This window comes from Centropristis striata, chromosome 5 (genome assembly GCF_030273125.1).
Source record: "Centropristis striata isolate RG_2023a ecotype Rhode Island chromosome 5, C.striata_1.0, whole genome shotgun sequence".
In the NCBI taxonomy this organism is placed as follows: domain Eukaryota; kingdom Metazoa; phylum Chordata; class Actinopteri; order Perciformes; family Serranidae; genus Centropristis; species Centropristis striata.
Window position 1 is genome coordinate 30,276,290 of NC_081521.1, and position 27,711 is coordinate 30,304,000.

A 27,711-nucleotide genomic window follows, 5' to 3' on the forward strand; every position below is an offset into this window, starting at 1 on the left:
TAAACGTGTAAACTGCACATACAACAGAAGAATAGCCTTTAAAATCTATTCCAGTCAGACTTCAAGGGGGAGGAAAAGTGTCCAAAAAGGGTAAACTTGACCACATGCCAGTCATGCTCCTCAGTGGTTGAGATTGGAGGCTGAAAATGGAACTCCACACCCCACATAAAGCTGAAAATAAAGGCTTGGAAAGCTCTCGGTTAGCGTATTGTATAAGTCACGAGTCTTAATGTGGCGCAACTAAAATTGGCTTACTTTTTAGTCCGATAGCCTGACAACATGCAGGCTATAATAGAGTAATATAAACACAGACAATCTGCTATAAAAGTTGTTTATGTTTCAGTATTTTAATGGCTTTGAATGTTTCTATCTAACACAAGGTAGAGGATTATCATTGTGGCGAGTGTTTCCTGCCATACACACCTTCAGTGAGGTAAACACATGAACCTTGGCTGTCCACAGGAAACTAACAGGACTGTTGGCATTTCCTCTTTGATGTTATGGCTTGCCTGAGCTTCATCAACACTAGGACACTTTGTCAATACGCTCACCTTTAGCCTTCCTCATATCCAGCATACCACAGCTAATAGTACACCAGAGGCATAATATGAATAAGGTGAATGCTGACGCACTATTTCAAGGTCAGCTAAAGCACAACAACATCGATCAGGCTGCATGTGTAACGAATGAACTCTGCATTTGTTTTCTTAATTAAATACACTGCTACAGGCTCAGAGTCACCTTCTCTGTGAGTGAAATATGAGTTCAAGTATGTGTTTGTGCTCATTCACCTATGAACTCGTGCAGGAAGACGAGCGAGGCGATGTAGCAGGACAAGCTCAGGAGCTCGCCGACAATCATGAGCCAGTGCCATGTCTGAATGGTCAGGGCCACCATCAGCAGCTCCGTCAGGATGAGAGAGGTGAAGGAAATGGCGACAATATGGACGAACTCTGACTCGAAGAGCAGCATTGCTCCATACATGATGATGCTCCCTGTGGAGTTAGAAGAATGCACAACCTGAGAATGAGTGAAACACTTGACAAGGAATTAACAGCAATAATTAAAGATGTAATCTATGATCTTGTGTTACAGTTTACATGTTAAGTCCGAAAAACTAAACAAATGAAGAGTAATTTATCCTGTAGTATCAGAACTTCAGAGACCTGAAACAGTTATAAAGACAAGAAATATCAAGTTTTATACTTTGCCTTTCATCTCTAATCGGTTAATGAATTCATTCAAAACAATCTATTTCAATAGCTGATGCAGTAGCTGAGTCATGTATTCAGTGTAAGCTATAGGAAAGCTCCATTGACTACAGAAAATGGGGGCATACACTGTACAATTTGAGTTTATTTCTGATCCAATTGATGAACACCACGACTGAATTTCAGGTTTGTCAGATGTGGTTCGTCATGCAGTGTAAAGGGAGAAGGTTATCTCTTTAACTCCTCCTGACCAACCTTTTATCTAAAATAAAAAAGGAAGAAAGTGTGAGAAAATCATACCAAGATGGACTGGTTTGGAAATGATTGCTTGGAAACAGCAACCTAAAGTATCTGCCGATACCAATCCGATTCTTTTTTCCTTTAAAAAACTAAGCTGTTTAAAAATCCACTTTGCTTAGCCTGGCCATCTAAAATATCATGCTTCATATCACACTAACTGTTCATGTGACACATGCTACTCACCTTTCTCTACAGCAGGTCGGCAAAAGTTTAATGAAGCATCTAAGTAATAGTTTCACCTTATGGATCGGTTCAGATAATATACACTATAATAATATAGTGATTTTGGCCAATATCTGCCAGTTACCGAAACTGAATATCAGATTGCTGCATCCCTAGTATGACACCTGCTGTTTTTGTCAGGATTTGATTTGTCTGTTAATCTTCAGCCTAATGTGAAGCCTTCTGTTTGACTGCTCCAATGTCATGACTGCTGACTCTTTTAGTTGCTTTCAGTTTAGTAATGCCTCTATGATTCGGTATGTTTGCACTGTAGGTGCAACACTGTGTATTGTGATTTATTTCAGGCTTTGAGGATATCTCTCTCCAACAGCTGCAGTTATTCACTCTGATTATCAGCAGTTTGTACAAACTGTTGCTTACCTTGATAGATGCTTATTAGGACCCATATTAGAAATGTCTTGAAAGATAGTGGTCGGCCCTGTGAAACAAAACAGTCGAACAAGACATCATTTTACCATTTTCCATACTATTTCTGGAAATTATACTTTGCTGCACTGTTGCAGTCATTCATCAAATACCTTCAAGAGATCTTTGTATAATTCTGGGTACAGCATGGCAACCTCTGACTTAACATCTTTGTCCAACACCAGGGAGAAGACGGGGAACATGGTGTAGATAGTAGAGTAGCTGAAACAGACCAATTCCTCAGTGTGAGGAATACTCTCCAGTTAAAATGACACACAGACAAGAAGTTTCACACATCTCATTGTTAGATTCAGTAGTGTAGTGCATCAGTCCACTGAAGACTTTCATATTTTCCCCTTCTCGCATTTCAACAGTGCTTTAACACAGAGGAAATGCCAGGGAGACGAGGCGGCCAAATGCTCTCTTGATAAGTCATAGCCACACACAGTTTGTATCTCACCCAATAGTCAAGAATCCTTGGTAGAGTTGTATGGAAGCAAAGTAGAAAACGGAGGAGAAGACCGCCTAGGGAAGAGGAAAAAGAAGAAAGGAGAAAGTCAGTCACTTTTCTTTTCAAATCAAAACTCAAATGGCATAAAAGAAAATAATGGAAGAAATCAGAGCCATCACTTTCCAAAAGTCAGTTTACATGAGAGAAAGAAAAGGAAATTAAAAATACTGCATGAATCTGGCAACACAAAGCACAGAGTAACCACACTTGGACTAATCAAAGAGCTAAATCCCACACATAAAATGCAACACATCATTAATCGTCATTCTACCGCATCGCTACTGCCGGAGCAAATCAAACTTCACTGACTAGTTGTAGCATGTGTCTTACACATCAGGATGTTACCAATATTGTCCTGTCAACCAGTCAGCCCCGAACCAGATAGGTCACAGCTGCGGCTGTGGTTGGTGTTAATGTGAGACATGCGGAGGAGGGCCCCCCTAAAACCCCAAAATCCATGATGCAGTGAGTCATGGGCTGTCCCTCCATGGCGGGGGCTGAGGTTGGACTGGGACATGGGAATCAGACTCGGGACGGTGTCGGGTGTGTGTGTGTGTGTGCGCGCGGTGGCTGGCTCAGATCAGAAGGGCACTACGGGCTGACTCCTTTGAGTCATCGTGCACCCCACCCTGGCAGGACCACCCCTGAAACTTCTCCCTGCCTCGCCCCAATCATTTCCCGCCTCACATTTAGATTTTAAGGTGTTGTGGATAAACATGACCCATATCTCCCTGCCCAAACCCTTAGATAGCATATACTCTTTTTCAGACATTTAACAACATTTTGGGATTGCTTTGGCTCAATATTTCAATATGCAAAACTGACTTGTTGAATTCTGCAACACAAAAATAGACAGTTCTTCAGTATTGCCAACTTGCTTGCTAAATTTAGCAACTTTCCAGACCCTCATAGCAAGTTTATTTCTAAAAAGTGACAAATGACAAATTTTGTTAACTTATAAATCAACTTATTCAGACCATCATGGAAAAAACAAGCACCACCTAAGGGGAATTAATGAAAAAATCAATACAGCAAACATCATAAGCAACTGAAGTACTTTTCTCAGATCTTATTAATGGTTGTAATTGGTGGCCAGTGAATTTCTTTGGCCAATTTTGTCTTTTTGTGTGTTGATTATTTATAATTGTGCAACTTTTCAAAATTTGTGCACAAGGATATGGCATTTATAATTGTCCAAAATAATGTAAAATTACATATTTTTCATTGGAATTAATTCTCAATCCCTGCACCAAATACGTGCACAATGTCTTCCACAAACTTAATGAAAACAAAAAATCTTATTGTTATTAATTCTCATGGATTCTGTTCAAGTCCAGCCCGTGGATCTTCTACCAACAACAAAGGGTCTCCTCCTCTCCTTTTGCACTGTGCTCATGCAGGCAGATTAGTTCATGGCATCATTTAGCAAGTTTTATAATTCTAGCTACTTTCATTGGAAAAGAGTTGGCAACACAGCCCGTTTCACTGTTAATCTCTAAATGCACAGATAACAAAATCAATACAACTTGCATTTGCAAGCAATTCACCTTTTGTAACGTTATAACCTGGTGAGCATGCACCTGCATGACAAATGTATGGCAGTAGTGAGAGGGGCGAAAAAAGGAATTACATGTTCAATTTATTCAGAATTCAAAGTTAGATTTTTAGGGCCGGAAGAACTGACTAGTCAGTGAGGGACCTATTGTATCCATAAGGATTATTTGTCTCCTTCTTTTTCTTATTATATGACTTTGGAGGAGAAAATTAGGTGCTTGGGCTACTCGAAAACAAATGAAATTTGGCACAGTTGTCGGGCTTGGCGAAAATTGCAATCTGATATGGGTTTCAGGAATGGGCATGGCAAATTGGCTCTGTAGTGCCCCCTACATTATTTCCTGAGCTCCAAGATTGACGAAAATTTATGAAATTCAGTAGGCATATAGAACTGTTCCAGATGAACAAAAAAGTCAGGAGGACCCATATCCTAAACTCAACAGGAAGTCGGCCATTTTGATTTGTATGGCCATTTTTCAACATTTCCACGTGTCATACTTTAATGAACTCCTCCTAGAAATTTAACCCGACCTGCCTCAAATCTGGTCAGTCTACTCATAAGACATGTAAAAAGATAAATTGTGAGGCTTTTAACGTTTTATCGAAGGGCGCGGCCGTGGAGAGGCCTTAAATTTCACTCTCTCGCCATAAAAGAGGAAGTAGTTTTAAACATGAGTGAACATTGTCCAATCGTGTCCAAACCTCTCACGTATATGATCACAGACCCGGCCCGAAGACATCTATGTGACAAAAATGAGTGATAGTCACAGCGCCCCCTACCTGCTTCAGGAAGTTATTGTCTCTATATTTTGATGTTCTTCTCCGAGATGGTTGATCTGATCCACCTCAAACTTTGTCAGAACAGCCTTAAGGAGTGTATGATGCTTCACTGTGAGAATTGTAACTATTGACTGGGGGGCGTGGCCTTGGCGGCACAGCGAAATTTGATGTAACACCATACATAAAAATAAAACACCTGCTGTTACTCCACTATACGTGTTAAAATCTTTTCCAAACTTCTCAGGTTTGATACAAATCATGGCCTGAAGACATCTGCAGGACTATTTTGATCACAGTCATAGCGCCTCCTGCTGGCAACAGGAAGTGACATTTATACTGTGATGTCTTGCTCCGTACCGGTTGAACAGATTAAGATTAGGATTAATTACTTTGTTAATCCCTCAATGGGGAAATTCAACCCCTGCATTTAACCCATCCTTTTTTACACACATCCAATGTCCACCATGCAAGGAGCAGTGGGCAGCACATTACGGGGGAGCTGTGCAGGGGGGGTTAGGTGCCTTGCTCAAGGGCACTTCAGTCCTTGACCTGTCAGTACCTGGATTAACCGGCGACTATCCAGTTACAAGCCCGATTCCTAACCTCTAGGCCACTGACTGGCCCCAACAGACCCACCTCAAATCAGGTCGGCACTAACTTAACACCTTCATGATGCTAGATGGTGAAGCTTTTGTCTTTTTATTGCACGCTGTTGCCGTGGTGACCATCCATGCCGTGAAACAGGAAGTTGTTGTAACTTCCCCATCCATTGTCCAATCTGCCCCAAATTTGTTGTGATTTACAAGGGTCCATGCCTGAATACATCCCTATCTCAACCCGACTGACCAGATCCCCGACGTGCGTTGGGTGCAAGGGCCCGTTCACTGCTGCTTGCAGCACTAGTTCTTTTTCTTTCTGTTATTGATCTGTTTTCTGTGTTCTTTGCACAAAATAGAAGATTTCCTTGTGAAACTGACGTTGAAACAGCATAGATAGTGGTTGCAAGTGTTGTGCAATTAATGGTGCCATCTGTGGCCACAATCCATTCTTTGTGAATTCGCCAATCAGTTCTAATTATTAATTTGTCCATTTTGACAGCATTATTTGAATATTAAATAAGAAAATCTTTTTCTAATGCAACTTGAGTAAAATTCATAGATAAACATGGTAATTCTTGTAATGCTAATGAACAAAATATGTTATTCATTATCTAATTTGATGCAGATGTTTTCATGTTATAAACTGTATGTAAACGTTTGAGGGATTACAGCATTTTGTGGCCAGGGTTTTGCAAACTGATGTTTAAAATTGAAACAAAGCAATTGAAAAACACTTTCTAAGTAATTTATATGTGATGACATGGTGTTTTAGTCGTACTCTACCTGCATGGTGCTGATGCACAGGCTCCTGTGGATGACGAACTGGCTGAGGGCTGCAGACCGTTTGTAGCTGTTCCGACCGTGGACCATGAGGAGACGGCCTAAATGTTTGAACTGAGTCACAGAGAAGTCGGCAGCCAGCGCAGCCTGCTTTCCTTCCTGTCGAACACACAGCACAGAGGGCAGTGAGGACAAGCTACAAGACGTCTGTGCTGACCTGTAAAGGTGCTTTTTTTTTAACTTGGAAATACTCCCTGCAGCATGACCTGCATGGAAATACAAAAAAACTTTGAATATGCCATATTCAATTCATGATTTATCATATTCTACCAATTATTGAATGAGATGAACACCATTTTGGTCTTTAAAGTACCAAAATAATTTGAAATAGTCAAATTTGTCAAAACAACAGTCCAAAACCCAAATAAATCCAATTTACTGTCAAATAAAACTTCTGTCATACAAAAAAATCTGAAAATAATCACATTTGAGAGCCACCCCAGAAATTGTTCTGCACATAAAACCTGGTAAAACCCTATATTGTTGTTTTTACATTTCAGTTTTTTTGTATGGTTTACACAAACTGGATATAAGCTAGTTGTTTCCCCGTTTCCAGTCTTTATGCTAAACTAAGCCAACTGGCTGCCATCTTCCAGTAGTAGTAGTAGTAGTACCATTTCTGACACATGTATGAGGGCCATGTCTGAGCAAACTAGCCATCTTGGCAGGGGGATTTACAGAGAAGTACAAGAGACAGGCTGATGAGAGACTCTTACTTTTACTTAATCACAAAAGCATCCTGTCATCTATGTTTCCTCTACTCAAACAATGGATCCTCCAAAAGAGGAATCATCTGTGTGCATGTCTCTCTACATGTCTCTGAACGTGAGAGAGATCTTAACAGGAAGCACAAAGTAAAAATCTGTGAGAGCGGCACGGCAGTGTGAGGCAATGAGATGGAGAGAGTCTTACTTTTCCCTCCACTCCCACGCCACAGTCGGCTTCCTGGATCATGCTGACATCGTTTCCTCCGTCCCCTAAGAGAAAACAAAAGCCATGGAGGTGTCAGGATTCACATCAGTGACTCACCAATATAAACTTTTAGCGAGAGTGTGTGCTTGTATTCCAAGAGAAACTCCCATAATTTGGCCTGATTAAGAGATCAAAGCAACAGCCACAGACAGGAAAATAAAATGTGTGTTTGGAATTTGTTGGATAAAGTGTACAATTAAGAGGCTGAGTGATAAGGCTCTGACGAAATGGGCTGGTAGTCTGATGCACACAGAATACACTAAAACAAGAATTCAGCTGTAAAAACAACGGAGAGAGAGACGTTGTTGTTCTGAATGAGTGGTCGCAATTTACAATTCACTGCTTACAGCGCAATATGTTAATATTTGGGTGCTTTTAATGTTTAATGTAGCCAAGGTGAAACTAATTAAAACACTCCTACTAATACAAGTTTTATTTTGTTTAGTTTTTTTGTATTTTCAATTTGGTAGCATAACAGAAACATACTTTTCAGTTTTGTAGCCTATTGTGACCAATTGCCTTTTGGGAAAGTGTTATTTTTATAATTAAAATAGTTAACCAAAGTGGGCAAAATGCTACCCCAGTCCCAAACAAGAGTATTATAATAATTTTTTAACCCCAAATTGAAGACCTAGGGCATTCAAAGGATGCATGGCTTTTTCTAGGTATATTGACAATAAGGGGGATTCTCAGCAGTTAACTCAGCAGATTTTCCTACAGTGGTCTTGGTGTCTTAAGCAGTATTTTGAAGGGAATTGTGACAATTTTTGTCAATTCTTGAGTGGCAAAAAATGATAAAATGTAACACCAAATCTGTGTAACAAATGGAATCGGTCCAAAACTTGCTGCTACAACTAATGAGACATAATTGAGGATGGGAATGGCCATTGAATACTCCTATCATGAATATTCATACATGTTTACACTTTTAATTAATTCATTAAAATGAATCAAAGGTGTCATCATTATCAAGTGATGCATAGTATAATAGCATTTATGCACATTGAAATATCAGCTCTGTTTAATTATGGCAATGTTTGAATACTGGGAGTACTGGTGGGATGAGTAGAAGTGAGTGACAGAGGTTTGTGGCTGCAACAGATAAATATGTTTTCAGGAAGATGTGGAGAAGGGAATTCAGTTGGTGAATTTAAAAAACCCACAGTAAAAAAGAAGAAGAAAGAAAACCAAAAACAAACTGCAAGTTTCTATTTTCGACTCACCGACAGCACAGGTGAGTTTTCCTGTGCGCTCCTGCAGCAGTCGGACTATCTGAGCCTTCTGAGTGGGGGTACACCGGCAGCAAACCACAGCGGGACACTGACACGCAAGTTCCATGAACTCATACTCGTAGTATTTCAGACAAACCTGCAAGAAACCAACCAGAACGGACGGGTGAGCGACTTAGGCCACCGCATAAAACTGATCTCAGTTGTGGATCTAAAACAGCTCAACTTAACTTACAGTTTAACTCCTACTGCTTTTCAGAAAGTGACTCTAACCACAGATACCACTTCCAGAGATGCTTCCGTGGCAGTGACATTATCATGCATCACACAGAAAACTTGTCAGAGTTTCATAAGGAGAGATAAGTCAGTCAAGTTTACCTCAAGCGAGTCCCCCGATATCACCAGCGCGCAGTCGTGTTTTCTCCTGAAAGCGTTGAGCTCCAGGTGGGCTTCCCCTCGTGTTGTCACCTATGGCAATGGCAACCACATTTACAAAGCATGCACAAAACACACTCGCAACAAAAAATTATCAAGGAGGACAATCTGTCAGCCTCTGCACCCTGATTGTTATCAGACTGGCAGTTCGTTTCCCTCCAGCTGCAATGATGGCAAACCTTAGAACCTGCTGAACATCCAAAAAACTAAATAAGTGATGAGGATGGATGATATGACTGAAGTATTTTTCCTGAGCATTGGGATAATTTTGATGTATTATAAAAGTTTACATGAGACTGTAACTTTACTGTAAGATATAACATCTTATCTATGAATGGAAATGTTTGTACAGCATATTGGCTTATAATGCATCAACCTCAGTTAAATGTTTTGTTTAGCAATTAATTATAATATAATAACGGTCACATCTGGCTGCTATTTTTTAATCAATATATGGATAAATAAAGTGTTGGCTGAATCACAAATAAAATTGTTTAATTGAAGTTCAATATTGCAAATAGTGGTCTGTTTTTTATGCATTACTTTAGAAAACATATTCTTATGTATAAAACAACAAGACATTCTGTATATCACTTATTTTTGTCAGTAAACTTTACTTCAAATAACAGAATGTTTTAAAACTATTGTCATAATATAATCATATGATCAGGACAAATTGAATTATCAACATATCAACTATTTCTATTAAAATTTTGGTAAAAATTTAATATTGCATTTATAAGCAAACTATTTAAAAATGGTGAAGGGTAGATGGTTTATAAAACATTATAAAGTAGTTGTAACAGATATTATATTTTATTGTTTGGTGTATAAACTGATAAGTGACAATATAGTAGTTAACTAACTTGGAATGGGAACTTGGGAAGTATGGAAAATATGCTGTATTATAAAATCAAGGGTTGCCAACAAATGTGTCAGGTTCAAATATAGACTTAAAAATTCTCCAAACATGCAGCACTGACAAGGCACGGTGTTAATCTGTCAACAAGAGCTATGCTCTGGAATGAATATCCTTCAGACACTGACTATTCATACGTCAATCCAGATCAGGCCATTGGTGGCCACCAGGAAACTAATCCAGATGTATGTGTTACAGGCCCAGTCAGCACTCCCCTGTCCACTGGGACCGAGGTTTTCAAGCCCTGCCAACCATTGTTATTCTCTTCCAGTAACCACAGTTGTACGCAAGTTGTAACCTTCCTATATGGCAGGCGCTCCTTCTGCTCTGGCACCCTTCCAGAGGGGAAGGCAGAAGGGGACTATCAAAGCGGCGAAAGAAGCCCGAAACCTGCAAAACAAATTAGGAAATGAGCCCTCTGCATGTTCCCTCTGGGAGTGGTTCAGCTGGTTTCTCCTCTCTGTTTGAGCGAAGGCCTGTTTGTTCTCATTGACAGCGGCTTGGATGCCTTCACTGGTGGGAGGTGATTTATTCAGCTGTGGATGCTGGCTCCGGCTGCATGCGTAGTTGTGTGGGGCTGTGACCACTAGCTAATGGGCCTTGGTCGCACAGAGGATGGATGCCCGTGGGTCGAGAGAGTCAGGAAACTGTCAGTGCTGCATTGAACTGGAATGAACCTTTTAGTACTAAAATCAACTATAACCTACTTCATATTCATCTAAAAAGGATGAGGGCTCTTTGTCCTGCATTTACCGGTCTGAAGATATGGATGTCCTGGTTTCGGGTGATCAGATGGGCGTTTTTTGCGGTACATGTGGCCGTTTCAAGCTTGTCTCCTGTCAGCATCCAAACCTATGCAGAAACCAGAGAGTAACATGTAGCTAAAGACATTTTTTGAAATTCTGACGTTTTAGGATTAAATGTATAACAAAATAAAACAAAATGTTCCCATAATCTGTCTGTTGAATCAGTAAAGTAAAAAGCTACATTCCTGGGATCAAAGACTCTAATCACAGACTTCAAAAACCTGTAAGTGCTCTGTCTGGGAGCTAAAGTTTGTGACCTTATCTTATGATCAAACATGCTTTACTTTATTGCAGTGCTTGTGCATCAAACAGAAGTAAAAAAAAAACAGTCATCACATAGATTGGTATCACAGTATCCAAATTCAGTATCAGACTGATTATTAAAGGGTGGTTTGGTAAGTTGGAAGGTATAGCAGGGTGTTAAAATCGTTGATCCACCCAAATTGCACAAAAAAGTGTTGTTTTTTTTTTTTGCTCAGGTCTTGAGATATTCATCACAGGGATATCTGCCTCCACGTGGATTCAACTGAGATGAGTGGAATTGAATTGCTGCTGCTTACAGCATTGAAAAAAACATATTTGAAAACAAATCAGCAAGAGCAAATACTTCAAAGTTTTCAATGAAGTACTTTCTACTAGAATTGTTCTGATCAATCTAATTTTCAAGATAATACTGCTGCACAATGCATAATTCCTAAATGTAACATGCTTGAAAAGTTAAATATTTCTACATTACATTAACATAAATGCTGGCATTCAAGCTGTTAATTTTTTTAAAAAGTATCGACTTTTTTTGCACTGTCTGTCTCTTCTCCGTGCAGTTGAATGCAATAAAATATCATGCACCATACATGAGAGGACAACGAAAGTACTCTAACACTGAGCTGAAATGAAGAGTTAATTACAGCTACACTTGTTGCATTGCTGTGCATTTTATGCTTCTTGAGTAAAAACACAAAAACAGAGGAACAGATCGGGCTCAACACTGCTCAATAGCCAATACTAATCTGTTTAAAAAATGAGTCTCTGAGAATGGATTGGGACATCCCTAATTTCTACAATAGTCTTTTTTTTTTTTTTTAAATGCTGTGAGCAGCACTGTGGGTGGAGGCAGAAATCTCAGACACTGATATCTCAAAACATGAGCAAATAACACTAGAGCAATCTGCACTGCCAGATACCTCTGGATCCAAGTGAGGAAATATATTTTGACATATTTTGGATGAATTGACCCTTTAAATCAAAAACTTTAACCACAAAATCAAATACTCATTTCCTTATGAATGTGGTGAAATATTTCATATCAAGCAACTGAAGTGTGCCAACAAATAAAACTTTAAAATGTCCTTATAATGAATTATAATTCACTGTTATCTTCATTTCTATACTAAAAGGAGGCACTTGGATGAGGCTTGTTCATGTTGGCAGATATGAAAAACACATGTAGTTGTCTTGTCTCTATGTTTTGTTTTCTTAGTTTGTTGCTACTGTGAGCTATGAGTCTGACAGACCTTGATGCCTGCGTTGCGGAGGATCTCCAGGGTGGGCCTCACATCAGTCTGGAGCTGGTCCTCTACTCCTGTGAGGCACAGCAGCTCCATCTCCATCTCCAGACTCTCAATCACTGTGGCCACCTTCAGAGAGCGGTCATGGACACTGAGCTTGGCCTGGACGTACCGTGCCTGGGGAGCAGGACGGGGATGGGAATATTTTGAGTGGGTGGAGATTAAATTAGTATATATGATGAATAATAACTGCATGACCAAAGAAGGAAAACAGCCAAGGATAGAAGGAGAAAATATCAATATGGCCACCAGCTGTGGAAGCCATGGCAAACACAGACAGAAAAGTATAAAAAAAACTGTAGCATATAAGATATCAAAGTTTAAATATAAACGTTGAGGTTGCAAGCAGCTCTTAAAGCTACTATGTTTTACAAAGCTGGAAATACAGAGCAGACATGATCTATTGGTTAACGCCCATCTCCAGCGTTCCAGCTTCAGGGCAATTTGTGAGTGAGATAAAGCAAAAACAATCTGAGTGTGACTCATACAGGAACACAAACTCTGTATGTGACTCAGTTCGTGACTCACTGCTGCCCACCAGCTCTGCTCACACAATTATACACTTCAGTAATGGGCCTGGGGCTGAAGACTGCAGGGGAGACGGCCCTGCCCTGCTCAAACAATGAGTAGGGGTGAGTGCGTGGGAGGGTGGGGTGTATGGACGGGAGGGACAGGGGTCAGAGGCTAGTCTAATTACTCAGAAACACACTGTGACATTTAGAAATACTGAATAATTCTGCACAAAATATCTTTCTGAATTCTTTGTATTTTGAGTGTTATTTGAGCATGAGAAATATATAACAAGCTGTTGATATTTATGTGGTTTACCAGCTATAATGGCTGTTTTAAACATATGCCAAATAAACTATAAATTTGACTCTGAAACCCACACCTAAACCTCATCGCTGTGTTTTAATGGGACAGTTCAGAATTTTTTAAAGCAGGGTTGTATGATGTACTCATGCATTGTCAGTGTATTATCTACAGTAGATGGCGCTTGTCAGCTTTGGACAAGCAGACAGGAGTACCTGCATGAAAGCTAAGCAATGCACTGCTTTGGACAGTGGAAGCAGCAAAATGTATTTTATTTTTTTAAATGTGCTTAAAACGAGTATCCAGTCTACCTCTGTCTCGATTGGTTTGTTTGTGGGTATTATTGTATGACTTCTGGAATCCGAACCAATCCTTTGAAACACAAAAGTCACAAAATAACACAAACAAACTAACCAATCAAGGCAGCAGTACTCCTGTGTTCTGCAAGGTAAAATTACTGCTTCTGTCAAGGGAGTTTGGTGGCTCTGAAGAGAGCATGGATGGAGTAAAAATATTCTAATATAGCTTGCACTTAAACGGAGATGGATATTTTTTTAGGTGGCTAAAATAAGTTTTGTTTTGCTACTGGTCCCATCTACAGCAGTACATTGCTCAGCTTCCATGTTGTTACTCCTACCTGCATCTCAAAACTGGGAGCCTGCCAACCTCCATCTACTGTAGGTTAGGGTTTGGACAATGAACAATGCCCTCGTCCATCACGATGGCTGACAGTCACCGACCACTGAGCCCAATGTCGTGATTTAAAAGCCTTCTGTTCTTGGTCCTCTGTGCTGACAGTAGTGCTGCTGTAATGCCTAAAGTTGCTGATTTGGCTCTGCTGCTTGAAAAATGCATATTTTTTGCAGATTGGCTATCATAACAAGTCAGGTAGGTGCATAATAAGAACCCATGCATCACTAATTGGGAGGAAAAGTAACCTCAGGAATTCATATCCAACATACATATACATATATAAAGTATCAAGGAAAGCATATTAACAACAACAATATCATTATCCATTGGGATATTTCACTATTCTGTAGGCATCTTCTAATCCTATTTTAGGTAATACACTGACTATGGATAATTATCTCATAAAACCCCAATCCAAACTATTATCCTTTAATCTAATATGAGGGCACTTACTTCAAAATCTTGATACTGCTCCTCTGTCAGGGACTTCTTTGACACCACAAGGACCCTCAGGCCTTCCCTCGCCATGTTCCCGCACTGGAAAACAATGTCAGTAACAACTGGATTAGCAGGTTACGGAGTCTATTAGTCTGTGAGTTACATGCACCAGGAATAAAATATAAATAAAAATCACAAAAAAATTATATATTTTCATCATGTCTTACCTCCTCTTCCAGCCAGTCGTTATATTGGACGATGCCTGCCATCACCACGTCAGCACCCTTCATGTAGAAAGTTATCTCTCCTGTAGATTCATCCTAGAAAACAGTTATCCACAGTTTATTCAGACATAGATAGGATTAAAAAATCAGATACATCTTTCACTAAACAGCCCAGTAAGTTTCAGTCAGACAGGATTTCCAGTCCACACCCACGTGAGCCAAGGTACACGTGCACAATTTTATCATTTTGTGTTGCCTAGAAATACAAAACTTATTTTGGTATTCTCTATGGGGTTTCAGAAAGCTTTGAAAATATTATCATGAGGAAGTTTAAAAATCTCAGGCTTCCTGAGTTCTAGTGCAGCCAACAAAAATAAGTTAGTCATCAGACTTAGTCAGAGGTTATTAGGTCATGTTTTTCACAGATAATAGTTTAATATGAATCTGTTTTTCTTTTTTTTTTCTCCCTCCTAGCAACAAGCACTGATATGCATTGTAACTTAAGGAAGTATTTAAGCAATAAGTCAAACTAGGAAATCAGTTTGAAGCACATAAGAAAGGAAAATGCACAACAGCTAAAGCAATTTGCTTAACTGACAGAAGAGAACATTTATGATAAGTAACAAAATTATCTTGGCACTCACTCGCACAATGATGCCCATCCTCTTGCTCTCGTAGGTGAAGGGAAATATCTGCAGGATGGTGAAGTTCAGTATTTGGCCAGTAGGGGTCCGCAGCTGCATGGAGGACTGGTCTCTTCCCACCAGTGTCAGACCAACACTCTCAGTCCACTGCACCAGCGACACCTATCAATAACACATTGTAAAGGGTTTATGGGTGGTCAAAATTAAAAGTTATATGGTCAGGCTGCAATATTTATCTAATAGCTGCCCCGACAGGAACAATTTCTTTTTTTTAGAAGTAATTTTGTCAGTGATATTAACTTGGCAAAAGTTTGGTTCTTACCACAAAAGTGCCTGATTCATTGTTAGTTTGGTCTTGTAAATTTACATATAGAGCTATAAAAAGATACATCTTTTTTTTCCAGGTCTGATTATTTACCACAGAAATATTATTTTTGGCTGCTTTTGTTTCTTGCCAAATTCCACATTCACAAATGTATATTTACAAACAAAATAAAATAAAATATTTGTATTTAGGGAGGAAATGGAACTGCATGTGTCAACCATTCTTCCTCAAGAAACAAAAAAGATATCAAAACAATAAATGTATGCAATAACGCTTTTAGGTAATGTTACCGTAATGCATTTTCATTTATACTTTATTTATTTTAGTTTTGCTTTTATTGTGTTCAGTTTGGTACTGCTTCTCTTTTTATTTTCTCAATTTCTTTTTAGGTTTTTTCTTTTTTTGATATCTTGTATGTTATCGTTTGGAAGTAATGATTGTTGGTTTTTTTTAAATAGCTTACATTTTACCAAATAATAAAACATAATCACCATTGAGCTGCACAGAGCAAGAGAGGAAAGTGACCACTGCTTCAGGTTTTTATTGTTCTCATATTAAAGCTAATACGTCAATATGATGTTCCATTACTTGAATTACAAAACAAACACTGAAGGGCACTTTGGACTAAGAAGGATGCCAGAGAGCACAGTAACCATTTAGTCTTAATCAATAGCTAAAATATTTTCAGCACTCAAGACTATTGATTGACAAACTAGGGAAATGTCCATTTCGGAGCTGAAAATATAGCTTTTGCTCAATCCTTTCTGAAGGACACAACAGACGACATCCATTAATACAATGCTAACGTATGTCTGGGGAGAAAAAGCAGAGAGATGACATTACCCAATAACTTCCAGACCAGAAGTCACATCAAATACCCAATACATCATTCATCTTCTGACAGGGCTAAAAGCAGAGCAGCCAAATGGACACAGATGAGAGAAAACAACAAAAATGTGCCACGTTCCAAGATTTTGAGGTTGCAAAATTACTTATTTTGGAAATACATGACCATGTAGTCTGACAATGCCCGGCCAGGAGCACTTTAACGTCAGAAAAGCTCTGACTACCGTAATGTTTGTCATCCAGGTTGGGAAATATGAAGACTGTGCTTAGTCACAGTCTAGAAATATTCACTGTGGGGGCATTCTTGGATCTGATGTCTGCCACAACAGCATCACTTTGTAATAGCAGCATCTGGGTTGGCTGCAGACTTCTAACTGGACTGAATAATGCTGTATCCAGTAGGCTTGACTCAGAACCACCACATGGCTGACACGTTTTTATGAGCTGAAAAGGAGAGTGATTCAGACATCAACTTTCTTTGGTGAATTACACACAAGTCATCCTTTTTAATTTTGTTAATTGTGCATAAGATTATGTTAAACCAAATGCAAGGAGTTTTTAACTGATTATGACATGGTCTGAATTTAATACTGATGCCTCTACATGACCAACATAGGCAAATGAGACCATCAGCAAGTAGATTGGCTATTTCTACACAGTAATTCTTAATGCCTGTCACTGCCAAATCAGACCGAACGATTTACAGCACGTACACAGGAAGAGCCTAAAGTTTAGTTTCCCAGGTCAAGTTTGGCAGTGAGTAGTATGTTAATCAGTTAAAAGGAAGCAGGGGGATACTTTTCTTTTGAGAAAAGAACTAACCGAAAACGGACGGAAACCAGAGTTAACCTTGGCCGGCCGCTCAACATGTGGGACACGGTTTTACATCAATGTATATATCTAAATTGGTGGCTAAAAAAAGTTTTATTTGTTTCAACATCATCATATTTTTTTAAGTTATTAATCTTATGTAGCCACAAATGCAACCCTGATCCACAAAAGTGAAGTTGCTGTGTAAAACCTGAATAAAAACAGAATGTATCAAATTCAGAATTGTTAGTGTATATGTAGGGCTGCACGATTATGGCCAAAAGGATAATCATGATTATTTTGATCAATATTGTAATCATGATTACCTTTAGGGCATGAGGTGCTAATGGAAACGCTTTTGTTCTCAGGGGCTGCCAAAATCAACACAATATTAAAGTTTTTTGTTGCTGCTTTAATATAAATGTATTTAAAAAACCTTCTTAATTCTTAAAAAGTGACAAGTGTGTAGTAAAATGTCAGTTTTGACATCATTGGTAAAAACCATGCATCTAACAGTCACTCACGTTGTGTCCATAGTGGTCACAGCCAAAACCAGATCTATATTAAGACTTCCTGAAAGCAAACTGAATCTTGCTCTAGATTGTATCTGTATCAGACTAATACAATGCACCTTTCAATGCAAAGCAACTCAAAGAAAACAGTTAAGAGTTTTTATCCCATGTAACCTAAAATAATAAAACAGCTCAATTTCCTTTAACATAAACCACAGTCATCACAACAGATGTAGTGGGCTCTATTAAAATATGCTATCAAAGAGGAAATTCAAAAGGGGATAAGTGCAATGGGCTGGGGAGCACATTAAGGAAATCCGTATTTACACCGCAGGAAATGGATCGAAGTCGAATTCCGCAGCCCTCTTCCTGATGTTCAAAGAATTCATGCTGATCAAGGACATAAATGCAGAATGCCATTTGGGTTGTGAATGTTCCCCTTGAAATCAGGGAAGACTCTCAAGATAATGGCCTTTACTGACAAAAACTAAGGAGTCCGTCTTAAGATCGGAAGTCCGTTCTCCTGTCAGGCCTTCCATGTTTGTCCTTGAGAAAATTATGTTTAGATTAAGTGTACATATCCCAACATGTCAAATTGATGGATATCACCATGTAGGTATTTGCCTGTGTGTATATTTGTGTGTATTTACGTTAATCATGTGATGAGATAAACTGCAGCTGTGTGTATAATAAATGTGGGAAACGTGCAAGTTTACATGTCTGTTTCTACACAGATACACAGAAGGGAAAAAGTGCAGAGCAATATATTGCTATTGTTGATTAAAAATGTTTCAAATGAATACATCTAGTGAGCCAGTCTGCCTCGTTAATTTCTTTTAATTTATTTCCTTGTTGTTACTGTGGCTTTCAGTACAACCTAACAGTGAATAAGACAATTTTAGATGACCAAAATGTTACAATTAACTTTGCTGAACTGAAAAAACACTGTATAAGGGTCAAAGTTCTGAGGCGGGCTCTTATTGGATAATTGATTGCCGCAGCTACTATTTGAATGTGTATATATAATGTATGTGTAAGACTCATTTTGTTGTTCATACACCTGATGAAGGCCACTTAGAAATGTTGTGTTATTAAATATTCCAGTGCAAAGTGGAAAGTGTGCATCCATTGTTCTCTAAATTGGACAAAATTTACGTAATAAACATCATGCTGTATTGAAAAAGACTTGAAACTAACGATTGCGACAACAAATTCATTATGAGAATGTTTACTGAGGTAATAAATCAAGCTGCCGACTGGCTTCCAAACTGATTGTTATGTCCCAAATTGTGCTCTGGTGTACAAACTCAGATTTAAGGTGAGCTCAGAGAAACTTTCCAACTTCATTGGCTGAATGTAAAAAACAACCTTCTAGTGTCAAAATGTGCACATATGTCAATCTAAACAGTGAAATGCAAATATACAAGTGAAGTAACTTTTTTTAGAGGGCCTTTAAATCAGTGAAGCTCTTTTTTAATAAATTTGAAAACTTGAAAATTAGTAAGATTTTGTGTGAATTCAGGACAAATATTGGTCCTACAAATTATGTTCATATAACATACACCTACATGCTTTGTAGGTTTTATAACAGAATTTTCTTGGCCTACTGATATAAAAGTAACATGAGAGCCTATAACTGGAGGAACATGGAATACTTAGTGTGGCTGACCATCGTACCTCATCTGGGCTGGAAGCCTGGTACACTCTGCAGGTGTCTTCATAATGCTGCTCAGCCTCGGCCTGGTCCGTCACACCGTTGGCCTCGTATACTGGTGTCACGTTGTGCACCAGGGCGATGGCCTTTACAGCCTCATGGACTCTACTGCTGATGGTCTTGCGAACCTTCGTGGCAACTGGAGCCCTCGAGGTTGGAAGGTCATGGCTGGGCTAAAGACAATTATAGAAGGTATTGTTATCAAAAGAAAGGCATACAGGATTCTGAAAGTAACAATAATAACCATTTCAAATAGGAGTCTTTTTACTGTGTTCAAGGTTTTTCTCAGAGGGGTCAGCTACCGTAGCCGGTAAAACCAATATATACACACAGACAAATGTATTGGTACCCTTCCATGAGAGAAAGATCAATGATCAATGATCGATGATCACTGAAATAATCTGAAACTGCCAAAGTAATAATAAAGAATACTTTACTGAACATCAACTAATGAAAATCAGACATTGCTTTTGAATTGTGGTTAAACATGATAATTAAAAAAAACAAACCTAATGAAACTATATATATATATACATACAGTGATGGAAAAAATTATTAGACCATTGTTTTCTTCAATTTCTTGTTCATTTTAATGCCTGGTACAACTAAAGAAGGTACATTTGTTTGGACAAAAATAATAATAACAAAAACAGCTCATAAGACTTTAATTCAAGACTTGATATCTAGCCATTTTCCATGGTTTTCTTGATAATAACCAAAATCATTATCTATATACATGTGTATAACAGCACAAAGACTCATATTCAAAAAGTTAATTTCAAAATAGAGCTTACTAACTGGAGATGTGAAGGAGAAACAGCAGTTTCACTGATTGCTGTGATAATGGCTTGTAAACATAGCCAGATGTGTAAAGTAAATATGAACAATTTGCTTCTGCATTGTGGCCTTGCTATTTTTAGAAGTCTGTGCGTTCCAGGGGTTAATGGTAGCGTCATTTAAGAAGTCCGGTCAATGCTTTGCTTGTGGGCTAATCCTGTTTCCTGCTTCACTAACCTCTGGTGTCAAGGGGGACAAAGAGTGTCATGTGAGGTCAGGAAGCATTCAACCAAACAATAATCACAAACTGATATGTTTCTTAAAACAATGCTCACTCCTGTTTGTTTTACCCTTTCTAAAGATTTTGGAATTTCAATGTTTTCTGTTTGTCTGCTAAAAGTTGTCAGTGAATGTGTACATTTTCAGTAATTTCTTCTCTTTTACAGACTGAATAGACTTGTGGATGCTTTTTTTTTTTTTTACCTGTGTGTAGGCGCTGAACACATGGCTCTGTACTTCATCCATTGAGTCCATCCCATATGCCACAGTTCCAAGATGGAGACGCCTGAACACCATTTCATTTTGAGTAAGAGTTCCTGGTAAAGAATAAATTACAGGCAATCAACAAGTGAAATCCCTCCAAAATAATTACAACTGAAATAATTAATATCAAAAGTAATTTTGGCATCCTGTACTACAAGTCACACTTTTCAGGGCTCAACAGTAAAACAGTAAACAGCAAAAATAAATTGGCAAACAATTATTGGCCTTTAGTTTATATCTGTAACAACTACATTTTAACAAAAAAAGTAGGGGCAGCAAAGAGAATACATACACAAAAAAAATTAAAGTTAAAGAAACATGTAGCATAGTGATAGTTTTTTAGAACATGGGAACTGTATTTATACCAGAAGTGTGGACATATTAACTATTGACACCTAGGATTCAAAACCTGCAAAGTATCAGATAAAACAAAGATTACAAAGTATTTTTTTAGTTCATGTAATCAAGGTTTTATTATTGTGTGTGTATATACAGTGATTAAAATGGTAATCAATATGTTAGTTTGGAAAACAAAAACTGATGTAAACCAATTTTAACAGTTAGTGTTGAGCCTTGCTTTTGCATAATGATTATTAATTGTGTAGATTTTGGTTGTGTATATTATTTTGAAAACATTACTATCAACAATTTTGGGGGGGATTTACTAAAAATTACTTTAAACAGATTTTGCATGTCACATATGGTGATTGAAAAAAAAACAGTAAGGAAGCCAGAAGCCTTCCCTTCGACACTAAACACAACCTCTGTATCCTCACACTCACTTTAAAAGCATTTTCCGTCAGTATATCAAAAAGACCTCAGGGCCCTTGCACGTACATTAGGCTGACCTGCAGACCCTGTCAGCCTTATTCCGCTCTGAATGGGGAAATGGCTGATCACTTTATTGGGCTTGAGGGCCATAAATCTGATGTGTAACACCTCGCGCCTGAGGAAGTGGTGGCGGTGTTGTGCTCTAAAGGTGTGTATGGATGAGAGACTTTGGGCTTTTTTATGATTTAAGGGTCCAATAAGTAGCAGGTCTCCGGGAGCAGAAATCCCACCACAGAGCAAAACCCCCCAGGAAAGGAAAGACTTAACTCTGTCCTACTGGATACTTCCCTGGCAAATCCTCAGCACTATAACCCCTCATTTTATACACCACATGCTGGCCTCTGTGATTCTTTTGGCCACACAACTGAGCTATTTGAATAGAAAGTGTTTGTTTTTTTTCAGTTTCCTGTGGTCTAACCTGTTTTGTCAGTCAGCAGGTAGGAGATTCGTCCAAGCTGTTCAGGTATGGTGCTAGATCTCACCATCGTCCCAGGGATCTTGGAGTCTTTCTTAATCATCCAACAGAAGACCATCTTTCCCATGTCCAGATTGACACGCAAACTGCAAAAGAAAGTATATTAGTGTTAAATGTAAATATGCATGTAACATATGCAATGCAACACAGCAGATGACTTTGAAGTAAATAATCTTAAATCGCACCTAATGGGCACAATGCTGGAGAAGAGCAGCAGGAAGCGAAAAATCTGGAGGTACCAACGGCCAGCAAAGTGCTGGAGGGCCACCATGACCACTGACACGACCACAAGGGCGCCAAACAGGATCTTAGTCAAACAGTTCACTTCCAAGTCAAACAAACCCACCTATTATGAGCAACAGAGGCAAACATTATGAGTCAAAAAAATCATGGTCTGTGTATGTGTGATATGTAGATCTGACTAAAACAAAGAAATGATTCAAATTACACATAAAATCCATGAAAATCCAACATTTTCATGCAAACAAATTAATGAAATGTTGGTCTTGAGGTTCTGGTTTACACTACTGTACCTTGTGTCTTGGGTTGGAGGTGTTCATGACACTGCGCAGCTCCTTGCCTGTGTAAATCACAACCCCCACCACTGTGCCTGGAGTGAGTGAGAGAAAAAGACCTAAAATAACTGCCTCGGGTCAATATAATAAAAGAACAACGTAAAACACGGCATGTCAAGAAGATGTTTTCCAGACTTATAATCTTGACAAGAATAGACTTTTTATAAGATTAATGTCATTTGTGTTTATAGGATGCAGATTTCCAATTGCTTAATGGAACGCATATGTAGTTATATGTTAAGTCTCCTATGGAAGAAGCACACCTTCTTTACCATTTGTGGTTACTGCCCCAGAACTATTTGTCTGACCGCGTCATCATTTTTTCTGTGTTTCTTTGGTTAGACAAGCCATCAGATCAACAATACTTCAGTAAAAAAACATTGCTTCAGTACACTAAGAGCAAAGGGGGGTCCTGGTTACTGTCTTACTGCAGAGCTGCATCACCAGTCAGTTATTTACCAGAGGCAACAACGGTGCTGGCCCACAGGGTGTTCTCAATGCTGAGACTTTCGTTGACTGGGGGATCTCCATCTTCCTGTAACAGTTGAGATGATAAATATTGAGAATGACGAGTGATGATAGAAACCAGTTCAATAATTGCTCTATTTGTTTTAAAATTTTTGCTAGATAAGAATCACAGTATGCATCACTGCGGCCTGTTCTATTAAATTTGACAACAAGCATTGGATGACAGTACGTTGTGTTGGGACTCTCTTATTATTAGCTCATATGCTACATGTTTGTTGGATCCCTATAAAAACAAAGGGAAAGAATACTGGTCAAATTATGATTGTGATAGTATGTTTTTTCTCCTTTTCCTGCTCCAACCAAACAATATTGGGGTCATGAATTTGAATGTGACACAGGTGTCTTTTCAGACATGTTAACATGCCATCCCATTACCATAAAGCAACTCAGGGTTCAACAGAATACTAATGTTAGAACTCACCCTGGTAAAAGTTCCAATAAAGTTATGGATATCAAGGTTTGGTTCTTCTGCATACACGTATGATCTTATTTGTAGAAGGTCCTGTGAAACATCAAAAACATGGTTTAGGATCACTGACAGGAAAAAGTGATTAGATGATGACAAACAACTGAGAAGAGCCAAAAACAAGCAAAGTTTTTCCTTACTACCTCATCAAACATCAAACCTTATGTAACTATCTCTGATAACATAGACACCAGATTATTTAATAATTTCATTTACAACAGCAACAGTGTTTGCTCTATGGTTTTGCATTGTTCATGGACAACTTTTGCTCGAGGCTTTAATTAGTAGACAAACTGCTCTGAAACCTTCAGACGATAAATATTCCCGGACTTGTTTGACAAACATGACAGTTATTTGATCTTGTCTCTCCTGAGGCAGATATTGTTTCCGCTCATGAATTATCCTGTCATCGGAGAGCAAGACATGACAGCAGCAGCACAGGTGGGAAAAGCAGCAGTTTACGGTTGAGACCAACCAATATGTCATTTTTAAGCTGATTCCAATAAAAATGTTTTGAAAAAAAAAAAAAAAAACACTGATATTGTGAGTTTTGAGTTGGATTAAAAAAAGACCTTTATATGTGAACTTTTGCACTGGTTTTGCACCAATATGACTATGCAAAGGGGCTTTTTAAAACAAATAACTTTATTAAGAAAATCTAATTTACTTATACATATAATGTATTATTATTATCAAAACGGAAGAAATAAAGAATGAAGAATAAAAACTAAATATGTTCAGTGTCCGTTAACTGCTGATCATATATAGAAAATATAGAATAAAGCGTATTATAAATGAACGCAATAAAAATTAAAAATCAACATCACAATGTGTCTTGTTTCATCTGACCAATATTCCAAAACCCAAAGATATTCAGGATTATGAAAACCAGCAAATACTTTTGCAGATTTGAGAAGTTGGAATCAATGAAAATGAATCATTAAAAAAATGTTTATTTGTACATTGATTTAACTGTTTCATACTAAAAAATGTTGCAATTTATTAAATTACTGACAATTTGGAAATAAATAAAAAATAACATGAATATTTGCCTTTAAAAACACTGAAAAACTTGATAAAAAGTGATAAGTACAGGCCTGAGGTGAACCTTTGGCCTTTTAGTCATTCTCATTTATAGACTGTCCTAACATCCTAAAGACTTGTTTCTCTGAGACCATAGTCAGCAAGTGCAATTACATGCGGTTACTATTTCCCAAAATACAATGCACAGCAATGGCATAAACACAGCGTTAAACAAACTATTTTCTCTGACTCACAGCAGCAGTTGGCAGTCTCTGCGTGCAGGCCACTGGGAGGCGTAGTTTCCAGTCTGTCTCTCCATCCAGCTGGTCAGTCCGCAGGAAACAGGAGCCTGGGAAGGACAGGACAAGAGCTGCAACTGATGCCAAATGGAAATGCCTTCACCCCTAGGGGGCAATGATAGATAGGCTTTTAGTTAAGGGGGGGGCATCACAATCCCTCTTTTTGATGGTGGCACTTATTGTACAAACCCCTACATTTTAATTTCAACAAATACTATTGCTGGTTTCTAATTGTATTTGTTCTAATGAAAATCAGTTTTCAAGTTTTCAGTTTGAATAAATACATGGAAAAAGGGAGGAACAACAACGATTTAGCATAGAGTGACTTTTGTGAATGGGACTACACTGCATATTAGTGTTAGGATTGAAGTGAAGGCATCCACCAAAGCCCATCCCCCCACTGGCTTGCATGCGTCATCCTGCCCAAAACTCCCAATCCTGGCCTAGGCCCTTCATAATTGACCTAATGGCCTCCACATGGAAGAGAGATAACCAAGCACTATTTCCAGTAAAACAAAGCTGTTGTTTTTCTTCCCCCAACAGGAAGACGCAACAACAACATGCATCTAGCTTCTCTCATTGAGCCACATTTGGATTTTGGATGCAGCAAATACAAACATGTCCATTTGATGTGATTGTATCCTGTGAAATGCCTCGAGGTTGTTATTTTGAATGGACTTCTGTGTATTTTGTATATGTGCAAATAAACAATGTAATGCATTTTGCCAAGTTTGTATCATCACTGACTAATCTTGTCCTAATCCATATTTGATTATTCAGATGAGGCATCCTCCTCTCGTGTCTCCTTTTCATTATCTTCTCATTTGAAAGACAAAATCATTTGACGAAGATAAGGACGGAACAATGTTTTGTCTACACTTCCCATCTCACCATTACATGGAGTAGGAACTCTTTACCACACAGCACTATGAGTGATAGTTTAGTACTGGACCCAATTACAATTTAGACATTGTAGGACTTCCTGTCCTGGCTCAGGGTTAATCCCTGCACCTCAGCGCCTTTTTAAACAAGTCATTTCCCTAGTCAGCCAGCCAGCCAGCCAGCCTGTTGTGGAGATCTGGATGAATGACCAGCAGATGTTTACCATTTCTTTCAGAGGTCCTTAAAAAGATCATGTCAGCAGGAACACGCTGGTTCTACAAAGAAAAGGCAAAAAGAAAAACATCACTTCAACATCACTTCCTGATCCTGCACTTTCCCCCCTCCCTCTTCTGCTCTTTAACTGTAGAAAAGTAAGACTTTTAGCTTTTCATGTGCCACATTACCAACAGTCAGTCAGTCAAAAATAATAAGCCCTCCAGCAAATCATCCTGTCGTGGCCTGAATGGGACCCTGATCAGGGTTTACACTCTGCCTGACCTGGTCCCTCCACTACACTAGACAACCTCTCCATTCAATTCATATGGACAGCTTCCCGAAATGTAACCATGCATGGATTATTACTAAGTGCTCGATAGTCTAATAAAGATGCATTGTGACTTTTCAAATGCAGGTTAATTAATTTATTTTTGTCTGCTTCTGGTTTCACCTCTCCTGACGAGTTAACATTTCTAAATTATAACCCACATAACTCTGAATCAGTCAGTCATATGAGAGAAACGTGTAGGACAACATGTGTGACCTTTCTTTCAGTTGCATTGAAATGAGTGACTCAGAAAGAAGCCCTCAGTTGGAAACTGAAGACAGGGCTAACTTCTCATGTTTCATGTATAAAGACCTCAGAGAACCCACTCTGTCCATGAGAAGGGCAACAGATTTCCCTAAAAAACTCAAACACTAATTTAGATATTTTTAACAACTACAAACTAAAAATGGAATTTCAAAATAAATGTCAATAAATAGTACTTAATTTAATTTGTGTTTAGGATCTAATTAAAGGCATTTTCAGTTCACGTCAGTTTGACAGGCCGAGGCTCAGCATTGATCACAAGATTACAAAATCTTTACTAACTCCTTTCACCTCAGTCACCAGTGGAGCACAGAAGATTAACAACCCCCTCGTTATTCGCTGTCATATAAATGCTAACGTGACAGTCCTAAAAAGCAAAACTACTCACAGATGTGGATGAAAAACAATCTTTAACAAACCTTTTCCACGATTATAAGATCTCCAACTTGAATACCGCTGCTTTTGACCTTCACAGTGCCTAAAATAGACAAAGAGTTGAAAGTTAATGAAGTGTTTAGTAACTTATGCTTAGAATAATGTAGTTAAACTTTTTTGATAATATTTGGGCTGAAGTATTTATGGAAATGACCCTTCAAAGATCATATCTTAAAAAACATACAATTTTGCTGTGTTATTTTGAAATGCAATGTGACTTTCAAAACACTAATATCTTCTTTGGTTGAACTGTTGTTCTGCGTGCCTCACCAGTCACCCCCAGTGAATTTGGGAGTAGTAAAGTAATTTTCCTTGCAGATTTGAAGGAATGCTGGGGGAGTTGAGCCTTTTCTCTCATTCCATTTGGAATGAACAGGCAAAATTGTTTGGAAGAGATCACTGACCCTTGACCTCTGTCGTGACCTCTGGGCTTTGCATATGTAAGACATTAAAGCACATTAATATTGCTAAGCATTAGAGCTTCGAGGGACACTTCACATCAGTGCTCTGCTTCACTCACGCAAAAACATTTTACAGCTTCATGTAACAGCATTCAGAGACAAATGCAGCAAATATTAAAATAAGAGATGAAGTGCACATGTGATCAGAGCTGCAAAAAATAGCGGTCTACCTAATTACTTAATCAACAGAAAATTAGACTTGAACTATTTTGATAAGTCA

General features: G+C 38.5%; 1 protein-coding gene across 1 annotated transcript in view; it reads right to left on the reverse strand.

The window, feature by feature from the left end:
* LOC131971659 (probable phospholipid-transporting ATPase IIA) overlaps nucleotides 1–27,711 on the reverse strand; it is a 37,859-nt gene that overhangs the window by 3,759 nt on the left and 6,389 nt on the right. Inside the window, exons 5-27 of the mRNA XM_059333192.1 lie at nucleotides 27,015–27,073; nucleotides 26,011–26,062; nucleotides 24,861–24,955; nucleotides 23,539–23,619; nucleotides 23,049–23,124; nucleotides 22,548–22,624; nucleotides 22,200–22,360; nucleotides 21,958–22,100; nucleotides 20,649–20,761; nucleotides 19,352–19,561; nucleotides 15,182–15,343; nucleotides 14,541–14,633; nucleotides 14,329–14,412; nucleotides 12,316–12,486; nucleotides 10,752–10,850; nucleotides 9,023–9,112; nucleotides 8,639–8,783; nucleotides 7,356–7,420; nucleotides 6,387–6,542; nucleotides 2,620–2,684; nucleotides 2,273–2,381; nucleotides 2,115–2,172; nucleotides 792–995 (exon numbers count right to left, since the gene is read on the reverse strand). Of these exons, the coding sequence (XP_059189175.1) occupies nucleotides 792–995; nucleotides 2,115–2,172; nucleotides 2,273–2,381; nucleotides 2,620–2,684; nucleotides 6,387–6,542; nucleotides 7,356–7,420; nucleotides 8,639–8,783; nucleotides 9,023–9,112; nucleotides 10,752–10,850; nucleotides 12,316–12,486; nucleotides 14,329–14,412; nucleotides 14,541–14,633; nucleotides 15,182–15,343; nucleotides 19,352–19,561; nucleotides 20,649–20,761; nucleotides 21,958–22,100; nucleotides 22,200–22,360; nucleotides 22,548–22,624; nucleotides 23,049–23,124; nucleotides 23,539–23,619; nucleotides 24,861–24,955; nucleotides 26,011–26,062; nucleotides 27,015–27,073 (2,568 nt within the window). The remainder of the gene's footprint in view (nucleotides 1–791; nucleotides 996–2,114; nucleotides 2,173–2,272; nucleotides 2,382–2,619; nucleotides 2,685–6,386; nucleotides 6,543–7,355; nucleotides 7,421–8,638; nucleotides 8,784–9,022; nucleotides 9,113–10,751; nucleotides 10,851–12,315; nucleotides 12,487–14,328; nucleotides 14,413–14,540; nucleotides 14,634–15,181; nucleotides 15,344–19,351; nucleotides 19,562–20,648; nucleotides 20,762–21,957; nucleotides 22,101–22,199; nucleotides 22,361–22,547; nucleotides 22,625–23,048; nucleotides 23,125–23,538; nucleotides 23,620–24,860; nucleotides 24,956–26,010; nucleotides 26,063–27,014; nucleotides 27,074–27,711) is intronic.